Source organism: Condylura cristata, unplaced genomic scaffold (genome assembly GCF_000260355.1).
Source record: "Condylura cristata isolate star-nosed mole 26May11 unplaced genomic scaffold, ConCri1.0 scaffold00038, whole genome shotgun sequence".
NCBI lineage: Eukaryota > Metazoa > Chordata > Mammalia > Eulipotyphla > Talpidae > Condylura > Condylura cristata.
In genome coordinates this window covers 8,685,330-8,695,216 of record NW_004567139.1, presented here as the reverse complement: position 1 = coordinate 8,695,216, position 9,887 = coordinate 8,685,330, and the positions used below count along the sequence as shown (strand labels likewise).

Here is a 9,887-nt window from a genome sequence, read left to right as displayed (position 1 = left end):
GGGGGCTGGGTGGCGCGGGAGAGGGCGGCAGGAAGAGGGCGTTCGAAGAGAGTTACCGCCGGAGAGAGTGGCAAGTGCCCGCGGTCTCCTTGGAGACGTGCTGACCAATGGCAGCCGCCGAAGCTGTTTATGGGGGCGGAGCGTCGCCATGGCAGCAGGAGAAGCCTTCGGAGCGGCTACTTAATGCCGGTCCCGGAGCCGCGGGCGCTCAGAGAGGCGCCGTCGGGCGGGGGGGCGACGAAGGGCGCTGGCAGGGCCCTCGAGCTGGGGACGGAGAGCCGCGGGGGGTGGGAGGAACTTCTTCCAGAACCTTCCTTTGACCCGGGCTGCGCTCTGAAGCAGGTAAGGGACGGGGAGGGCAGTGGCAGAGGAGACCCGGGAGGCAGCCCGCTCGCCTAGCCGTCCCCGACGGGAGCGGCGGGTTTAACGACTCACATCCGAGGGGCTTTGAGCGGCCCCCATGACTCCACGTCCACGCCTGCCCCCTTCTTCCCCGCGGGTCCCATCCTCAGACCCTTTCTCAGAGACCAGACGACCTCTCCTACTCCCTAACGCCCCAGTCTCCCCCACACACAGTCCTCCTGGACCCCTCCTCGCCGGTTTCCATTTGTTGCGGGGGGGGGGGGAGGCGACGGGGTAAGAGGGGCTTTGACTTCCCGCTCCGGGGAGAAGAGAGCTCCGGAAACCCCTACACTCTTCCCTCCTTGGCAAGAAGTGTCTGAAACCCGGAGGGCAGGAGAGCGAGGACCCGGCAGGGCGGCCCCAGGGCGTCGCTTCGGCTTCCCAGCTTCGCCACCGAAACTTCCTCCCCAGCGGGGGGTAAGAGGGTCTGAGAGGTGCCCCCCTCCGCTCCCTGGGGAAGGGGAGGATCCTCAGCGGGGCTGTGGTCCCCGCAGGCGTCCCAGGCACTCCGGGAGGAGTCGCCCCCCAGGTCGCCGGATGGAAGCGCGCGTCCGGGAGGCGGTGTAACTGGAGCCGCGGGAGGCAGCGGTCCGGAGAGCGCGGCGGGCCACCCTCGGCTCAGCCCGTGGATGTTGACCGCCCCCTCGGAGAGTCCCCGCAGACATGGCGGAGAGCTGGCTGCGCCTCTCTGGGGCAGTGGTGGCGGAGGAGGCCGGGCCCGAGGGCGGCCTGGAGGAGCCCGACGCCCTGGATGACAGCCTGACCAGCCTGCAATGGCTGCAGGAATTCTCCATTCTCAATGCCAAGGCCCCCGCCCTGCCCCCCGGGGGCACCGACCCCCACGGCTACCACCAGGTGCCAGGCTCCACTGCGCCGGGGTCGCCCTTGGCGGCGGACCCCGCCTGCCTGGGGCAGCCGCACACTCCCGGCAAGCCCACCTCGTCCTGCACTTCCCGGAGCGCGCCCCCGGGGCTGCAGGCCCCGCCCCCCGACGACGTGGACTATGCCACCAACCCGCACGTGAAGCCGCCCTACAGCTACGCCACGCTCATCTGCATGGCCATGCAGGCCAGCAAGGCCACCAAGATCACCCTGTCGGCCATCTACAAGTGGATCACCGACAACTTCTGCTACTTCCGCCACGCAGACCCCACCTGGCAGGTAGGGGGGCGGGGTGCCCTTCCTCTTTCTCTCCCTCAAGCCCTGCTCACTGGACTGCAGCCCAGAGCCCCGGGCCGCCTGCACGGTGCGGCCAGAGGTCCTGAGGACAGGAAGCCCCGAGCAAGGACGCCAGGGAACCTGTGCCTGGACGGCCCCTCCTCAACTGCCAAAGAGGGAAGAGGGAGGAGGGCTGTAGGGACGCAGACGGTGAGGCTCAAGGGGCTCAGCCAGGTGGAGTGACCACCGCCCGGCAGGCCCAGCCTGGGGCTGCATGTACGTGGTCCCCAAGGGGAGGGTGATGGACCAAGGGACGCAATTTTGTCCCCAGTCCTAGAATTCCTGGGCACTGCCCTGCCCAAGTGCACTTGGTGCTGAGGACTCAGAAGCAGAAGCTGGAGCGCCGGCTGCCAGGCTCTGGGTCCAGCTTCCCAGGGGGCTGGGGTGTAGGGGCCAGAGGGGAGTGCTGCCGGGCGTGCCGGGAAGGAGTCCAGGCCGTCCTGAAGCTCTGTCCCTGCCCTCACCCAGGCCTTCCCCGGTTTCCTGCCTCCCCCCACCCCCAGGCAGCCTCCCTGGGGGGCAATTACCTGAGCCAGGCGCCTTCCACAGGGACTCTGCTGCGTTCTGGCTTCATGTTCCAAGTCTCCAGAACCTGACACAGCAGCCGAGGGGCCTGGGCCGCCATGTAAACAGCCCTCCTGGCCAGGGGTCCCCGCCCTCCAGCACCCTGCTGTCCCACCTCGGACCCTTGTCTCCCAGTGGCCTGGACAGGGCGAAGGCCCCGGGTGGCCTGGTGGGGTGGCTATTTCAGGCTGAAGAGTCCGACCATTTGGTATCCGGCAGGTGCCTGGAGGATGCCCAGCCTCTCCCCCGGGGCACCCATGGCAGGCCCGTGCTCTGCTGCATTTGCTTGGGCCCTGGCGGGGGTAGTGCCCTCCTAGCCTGGGCGAGAAGCAGGCCCCTGCCCTGACCAGGGGAGCCAGGCTCCGGGAAAGAGCACTGTGCTTGCCCTGAGTTATCATTACCTGAGGCCTCAGAGCCTGGGGTAGGAGGGGGCCTTGGGGGGGCCCTCCGCAGCCAGCTCAGCCACCCCAGAAAGTCATCAGATCCCGCCCCCTGCCCCGCCCCTGCACACATCTCACGCCCTCCGTCGCCCAGCCCCCTCCCTGGACCCACTCCACAACAGGGCCAGCAGGCCAGGCCGCAGACGTTGGTCCAGGCCCTGGGGGAGCTGAGGTCTCCGGCCAGAGACCGCAACGGCGGGGTGGCACCAGAGCCACCCTGCGGCTCAGGGCGCGGATGACTGGGCAGGCAGATATCCCGGCAACAGGAACAAAAGCTCCCGACAGCACTCGGCTCTGGGGCCTGTGGCTGGTGTCCCAGAGAGCGGCCGACCCCTCCCCTGGCCAGTGGAGCTCCGTCACCACCCCTCGCTCACTGCGCCTTCCCTCTTGCTCTCGCCCTGTGCCCAGAACTCCATCCGCCACAACCTGTCCCTGAACAAGTGCTTCATCAAAGTCCCTCGGGAGAAGGACGAGCCCGGCAAGGGGGGCTTCTGGCGAATTGACCCCCAGTACGCAGAGCGGCTGCTGAGCGGAGCCTTCAAGAAGCGGCGGCTGCCGCCGGTGCACATCCACCCGGCCTTCGCCCGCCAGGCCGCGCAGGAGCCGGGCGCTGCGCCCTGGGCCAGGCCGCTGACCGTGAACACCGAGGCCCAGCAGCTGCTGCGGGAGTTTGAGGAGGCCACCGGGGAGGGGGCCTGGGGCGTGGGCGAGGGCCGGCTGGGGCACAAGCGCAAACAGCCGCTGCCCAAGCGGGTGGCCAAGGTCCCTCGGCCCCCCAGCACCCTGCTGCTGACCCAGGAGGAGCAGGGCGAGCTGGAGCCCCTGAAAGGCAACTTTGACTGGGAGGCCATCTTCGACACGGGGGCGCTGGGCGGGGAGCTGGGCGCTCTGGAGGCCCTCGAGCTGAGCCCGCCGCTGAGTCCCGCCTCGCACGGGGACGTGGACCTCACTGTCCACGGCCGGCACATCGGCTGCCCCGCGACCTGGGGGCCTCCGGCGGAGCAGGCTGCCGACAGCCTGGACTTCGATGAGACCTTCCTGGCCACGTCCTTCCTGCAGCACCCCTGGGACGAGAGTGGCAATGGCTGTCTGCCCCCAGAGCCCCTCTTTGAGGCCGGGGACGCCAGCCTGGCCGCCGACCTGCAAGACTGGGCCAGCGTGGGCGCCTTCTTGTAAGAGGCCAGGCCCCGCCCCACCTCCGGACAGTGCCCAAGTCAGGGCCCAGACTGCCCCCCAACACCGGCCCACGGATACCCTAGCACCCAGGCAGGGGCTGGGCCAGGCTCCTGAGAGGCTGGCCCCGCATGGCCACACTGCCCCCAGCCCGGCATCCTCAGATTCGAGCCCAGGAGGCTGAGAACTGGGGGCACAGGACTAGAATTGCTGCCTCCCCTCCCCAGCCCCCCATAACACAGTGTTTCATTGGTTCTGGCTCCCGCACCCTGCAGCCGGCTAAAGCCCCTGTGCTGGCGAGTGCCTGCCTGGGGGCACCGGCTGGCAGCAACAGCACAGGCCGGCCCAGAGCACCCAGCTCCCTCCTCTCCTACTTCCCTCCCCAGGTCTCTATCCAGAGAAAGTTCCCAGGTACAACAAATGCTAATTAGGTGACAGCAAATTAAACCCCGGAGGCCTTTCCCTGCAAAGCCTCCCTGGGCTGGGGCTGCGGAGGGGCGGAGCTGGGGCTCCGGCCGGGAGGGGGCTGGGGGAAGCTGGGTGCTGGCCCCGGATTTTCTGTAAGGCCTCTGGGGTCTTCTGGCTCCATCCCTAGAGGTGGGGCTGTGGATTAAATCCCTAATCTTTGAGCCTGACGGGCTGAGCAGCGGGGAGTGGGGTTGGGGGCTGGGGTCGGGCACAGACAGACTAATGTAGTGAGTAGCTGTAGCTGAGGCTTAACGGGAGGGGCGCAGGCCGCAGGGGCCGGGAAGGGGGTCACCCCGCCCCTGCCTGCACCTTCGGAGGGCAGTGGCTCACCCCCTCCAGCCCCCCCACCGGCTTCTTCCCCCCTTCCGCCCTCCTGCCCCATGGGGCACTTTAACCTTTTTCATGGAAAGTTATTTACAATAAAAAGTTTTTAAAAATAAAGTTTTAAAAAATCTGAAGGGCCAGCTTACAACTTTTGGGGGCGCGTGACAAGGGCCAGCGTGGCTTGTTTTGTTTTTTCGGGGGGGGCGGTTTCCTTCCCTGCCTGAAGAAGGGACGGCTGGGAGAATGATGGAGGACCACTGAAGGCCTGCAGAAGGCGCCCTGATGACCCCACCCCACGCCCCGTATCCCCAGGGAAAAAATGGCTGTGGGGGTTGCGGGGAGCCCCTGCTCAGTGCTCAGTGCTTCCCTCTGTGCAATGGGGAGAACGGGCGCCCACTGCCCTGGGGGGGTGGGCAGCAGAGGGAGCGCCCCTCTGGGGACTCTCAGAGGCAGGTTTGGGGGGGCTGGGCTCTGGGACCCACTGCAGGGCCTGCCCCGGCTTGCCTGCTCACACTGCCCTGCCCGCCCACTCCAGCACCGCCCTCGCCCTCCCTGCGGGGACTGGGGTGAGGACAGAGGGACTGAGCCCCAGGGGCCCCACTTCCCACCCCGGGGCTGAGCAGCAAAGGCGGGTGCCCAGGCCCTATGCACCCACCCTTACTCCATGAGGTCCACAGGGAAACTGAGGGGCAGCGAATACGTGTTGGCATCTTTAATCCTCACCCCTGTTGGCATCTTTAATCCTCACCCCCACGCTGCCTGGTCACCCCGCATGCGCAGCCCCGGCACAGACCCCTTCCACACAGCCCCGTGGCTCCAGGCCAGCCTGGCATTCCCCGCTAACTTGCTGCTTTCACTTGCTAATTATTCCAAATATTTCAGAAGGGCACACACATGGCAGCGCCAGCCTGTGGCCTTGCGCCCGGCCCAGCAGCCAGCCCAGCCCTTTACACAGTTGGCCAGCCGCGGCCCTGAGCTTCCCCTCGCCCAGCTCTCCCCTCTGGCCCACCGTCCTCGCTCTCTGTGGCCCCAGTTTCCAGGGTCTCCACTGGCCCCCAGGGTCAGCCACCCAGCCCGGACAAGTAAGCCGGCATGCCACAGACCTCCTGACCAGGCCAGGGGAGAGGGACAGTTTGGGCGGGCAGAACAGCCGAACCAGGTGAGTGGCTGCCTAAGAGGTCCCTGGCTGCATGGAAGACGCCCTAGGGTGCCCCTGAACATCCCAGTGCCAGGGACCAGAGTCGGGGGTGGCCACCCGGGCATCAGCATTTTTAAAGGTCCCCAAGACACTTTCACGGTGCATCCAAAGCTGAGAAGGTGACTGAAAGGAACGGAGGCTCTGACATCCCCACCCCCCACCCTGTCTGGGGGCGTTTGGAAAAGGTCATTTGCCTCGTGTTCATTTCTAGTTCAGTGTGGCCCCTGTCAAGATACATTCTGCACCATTTGAACTTAAGTTGCAGACAGGCATGGCACGAGGCCCTTGAGTGCATTTCCTGAGAAGGGAGCCTGCTGTCTCCTGCACCTGGCACGGACGCGGGCGTGGGCCTGGCACCCCGCCCCCCAGGCCCCACTGACGGCCCCCCAGCAGCCAGGTCCGGGACCCCACTAGAGCACCACGTGTTGAACAGGGGGTTGAGGTTCCAGAAGCACGTTCTCTGTTCAGGCTCCTCCTGCTCTCACCTGAACCCTACCCTTGAGGCAATTGGCCCTGCACCACCCCATTTAGGGTGTTGGGGGAGCCCCTCCCCAAGCAAGCAGCCACTGTTAGCCCCCCGACCTTGTGGCCTATCCATTCTCCCCCACATGACAGGGGAGGGCAGGAGCTTAGCCCCCTGCAGACCTCCCCCTTGCCCCCCACCCCAGCCCAGAGCACATCCTGTTCCTGGGGACCCACTGCCCCACCCCTTCCAGGACCCTTGGGGTGTCAGAAAGCCCTGGGCATTCCCCCCCACCACCCTGAGTCCTGTGCTTTGCTGGAACAAACAGGCCAGGCCTCCTGCAGGCTGGACAGGAACTGCTCCCCTCCCACCCACCCCAGGCACCCCAGGGCCCCAGACTTTCGGAAGGAAGAAGGTGAGCGGGAGGCCGGAGGCTGAGTGGTCAGGAGTCAGGTCCTCACATCCTGGGCTGAGGCCCAACGGCAAACAGGTGTATTTGGACTCCTGGCAGGGGGTGGGCCAGTGGGCAGGCCTGGGCCTGCCGGGGAGGGGGGAGGGGCCTGCGCTAACAATGGGGCGGGAGCCCAGCCCAGCCTGCTGACACATTCTTGTGTCCTGAAGAGGAAAACGCAGGTGACCGCGAGGGGAGGCGCCCTGAAGCAGGGGAGGGGGTTTCCAGAGGCCACCGGAGCTGACCAGAGTGAGCTGCCGAGGCACATGGAGCCCCGGGGGGTCACCTTCATCCTGGGGCTCAGGCACAGGTGACACAGGCCAGAGCCACGGAGCTGGGCGTGCTGGGGCTTGAGCTTCCCCTTGGTCAGGAGCAGGCGGGCACGGCTGGAGGGCACTGCCCCCCGAAACCAACCAGTCGGAGCGGAGCGGCAGGGCAGAGAGAGGGCCCAGTGGGGCCACAGTGCTGACGGTCGCCTCGGGTAGCGCCCCTCGCCCAGCCCGATGGGAGGGGCAGCACCCCGTGGGAGCCCCAGCCTCGCCCCCGGAAGGAAGCTCCCAGGGCCGAGTCCCAGGAGCCGGGATGGCAGCCTCTCACCGGCAGCCCACCCCGCGCGGACCCCCCTCGGCCTCACCACACCCACTGTTTGCCCAGGTAGTTAAGCTGAGGCTGGCGGCTGGCAATTGTTCTCCCCTCCCGGCCACCCACTGACTGTGCCAATGGCCTGTCCCCCCACCCCAGTTCCTGCCTCACTCTGGGCACCAGGCCTGTCCCCCTCCCAGGCATCCCAGTTCCCTCCAACTTGCTTCAAGTGACCTGCGGCCCTGCCTTGGGCAGGGGAGGTGAGGGCCCGAGCGCCTACAGCCCCTGCCTCGGTGCCCAGGTCCCAGAAGGCTGCCAGTCTGCTGACCCCAGGGCAGAAGCCCTGCCCGGCCCGCTCACTCCTACACTCCCAGCATGGAGCTGCTTAAACAGTGATGGACGAACGAACGAACGAGTGAAAGAAATGCTGGCTGGGCCCATCAGTGAAGGGCAGGAAAGCAGCTTAAACAACCTTGGCAATAGCGGCACTGGCAGCAAACACCCAGGGCCTGGGCCTGGCACTGGGCTGCAGAGAACGTTCCTAGCAGGGCCCATGTCAAGGCGCGTCCAGGGGCCCTGTTCTGGAAACAGGAAGGGCCCGAATCCTGACCCTGTGGGGTCATGAGAGAGACTAGGGACCCCGAAAACCTGCAGAAGCTGAGTGGCTGGTGTGAGCCCAGGGAGGAGGGAGGAAGGGGGTGCAGTGAGGAAGAAGAAAGGCCCTCTGGGGCCCGGTCCTGAGATGAGGGCCTCAGAGCACCGAGAGGTAGGGCTGGCAGGGTCTGACATTCCAGTCTCTGCCACCTCTCACTACCCTGCCCAAACCTGCAGGGGGCAACTGGGCCACTTGCCTGTTGACACCCCAAGTCACTAGGACAGAGATGTGCCCACCCAGCATCCCTGTAGCCCCGATCCACTGTGCGCCAGGACAGGACCCTGGGCCTCAGAGCCGGAACCCCTAGAACCCTGGAAGCCCCAGGCTAGAACTGTGAGGGGCCTGCAGGCGTCTGAGCTAAAGATTACCCCTGACTTGGTGGGGACTACCGGGGGGCTGGGTCAGGAGCTGGCGCTACCCCACAGGGCCAGGCTGGGATGTGACCACCCGTCAAGGCCAGTTTGGACAAGGCGGACGGGGTGTCAGGCTGGGGGCTGGGGTGCACCCCATGCACATGCCTTGGGTCCCTGTTTCATGTGGGGGCTGGACTGAGGGGCGTGGGACAGTGGAGGAGTCCCACAGAGGAGGAGGCAGTCAGCCAAACACTGGCCCCAACTGGACCCCAAGCCTTCCACTTACGGACAGGTGGGTCATGAGAGAGGGATCCACACCCTGACCCCATGGCCTGATGGGAGTCAGAGCCCAGCTGTGGCCCAGAAAGGCACCATTCCTGCCTTTGCCTTGAACCTTGACCTCTGCCACTCTTACCCAGCTCCTAGTGTCCAGAGCCTCCCAGGCCCTCCCTTGCAGGGGACCAGAGGTGACTTCCGAGGGGCCAGCGCAGAGGTCACAGGTGAATAAGGGCAAATAAAGCGGAGCCAATTTGGGGGAGGGAGGAGAGGGCAGTGGTCTTAGCCCTGGCCTGTGGCCACCAACCCAGGTTGCTCAGGGGACACAGCAGAGACTGTTGGCATGTGGATTCCAGAAACCAGAAGAACAAAACCAGGGCTAAGCAAATTCCTGGGGCCACCCAATGAAGGTAGAAGCTAAAGTCCTAGCGCGTGGAATCTTCCAGAACCAAGACTGGGAGAGGAGAGGAGAACAGAGAGCAAGGAGGACCAGTGTTAGGGCAGGAGCCTGGTGTCCTCCAGCTCCCCCACAACGGTTCCGAGCCCCACCCTGCAGAGAGCCAACAGCAGGAGCGGGAAAGGAGCTGGCGCTGGTCCAGGAGGGCCCTGGCCTCCCGCCGGGCGTCTCATTGTCGCGGCAGGCAGGGCAGAGCCCAGATGGCAGGCCACAGCGCTGCAGAATGGGGAGGGAAGCAGGAGCGTGTGGGCAGTGGTGAAGACAGCCCTGGGGAGGCCTTTAACGATGGGGTACGCGTGTGCTTGAAGGAGACAGGGGCTGGCCTGGGAAAGGAGAGCCCACATGCTGGGGTGCGGCATGCCAGTGCCAGAGCAGGGGGAAGGGTCCTTGCCAGTGGGAGGAGGAGCAAGAGGGTCTCAGAGGGGGCCAGAAGGCCCCAGCCCAGGGGGAGGGAAGATGAAGGTGGGGTGAGGCTGTGCAAGAGGACGTGTGAGGAGCTCTGGCTCCAGCTAGTGGCGGCGTGTTGGGGTGTAAGGAGTCAGGAGCCTCTGAAGCCGCCTGGCAGGGCACTCAGGAGCCAGGGGAGATGGAGGAAGGACGGGCAAGTGGGAGGTCAGGCCTTGGACTCTTCAATGCGCCATCCCACAAGCACGCCTGCAGGACCCGGCGGGAGCAGCTGAGGCTGGGGGTGCCCAGCTGTGGAGAGCAGCCAGGGCCCCCGGGACAGGACACCCTGGGCCCCTCGGACCTCGGTGGTGCCCCCTTCACACGTGTGGCCCTGCTCCTTTGCAGGCGCAGAGATGAGGGGACCTGGACTGGGCGGGCTGCCCTGCCCCACGGAGTTGCTCCATGCCCCCAGCCCC

General features: G+C 66.2%; 1 protein-coding gene across 1 annotated transcript; it reads left to right on the top strand.

Annotated features, from left to right (window-relative positions):
• Positions 1 to 911: 911 nt before the first annotated feature.
• On the top strand, positions 912 to 4,661 carry FOXJ1 (forkhead box J1). The gene is made up of 2 exons (XM_004693515.2): positions 912 to 1,563; positions 3,033 to 4,661. The coding sequence occupies exons 1-2, from the start codon at positions 1,066 to 1,068 to the stop codon at positions 3,798 to 3,800; spliced, it is 1,266 nt and encodes a 421-aa protein (XP_004693572.1). The 5' UTR covers positions 912 to 1,065; the 3' UTR covers positions 3,801 to 4,661.
• The last annotated feature ends 5,226 nt before the right edge of the window (positions 4,662 to 9,887 follow it).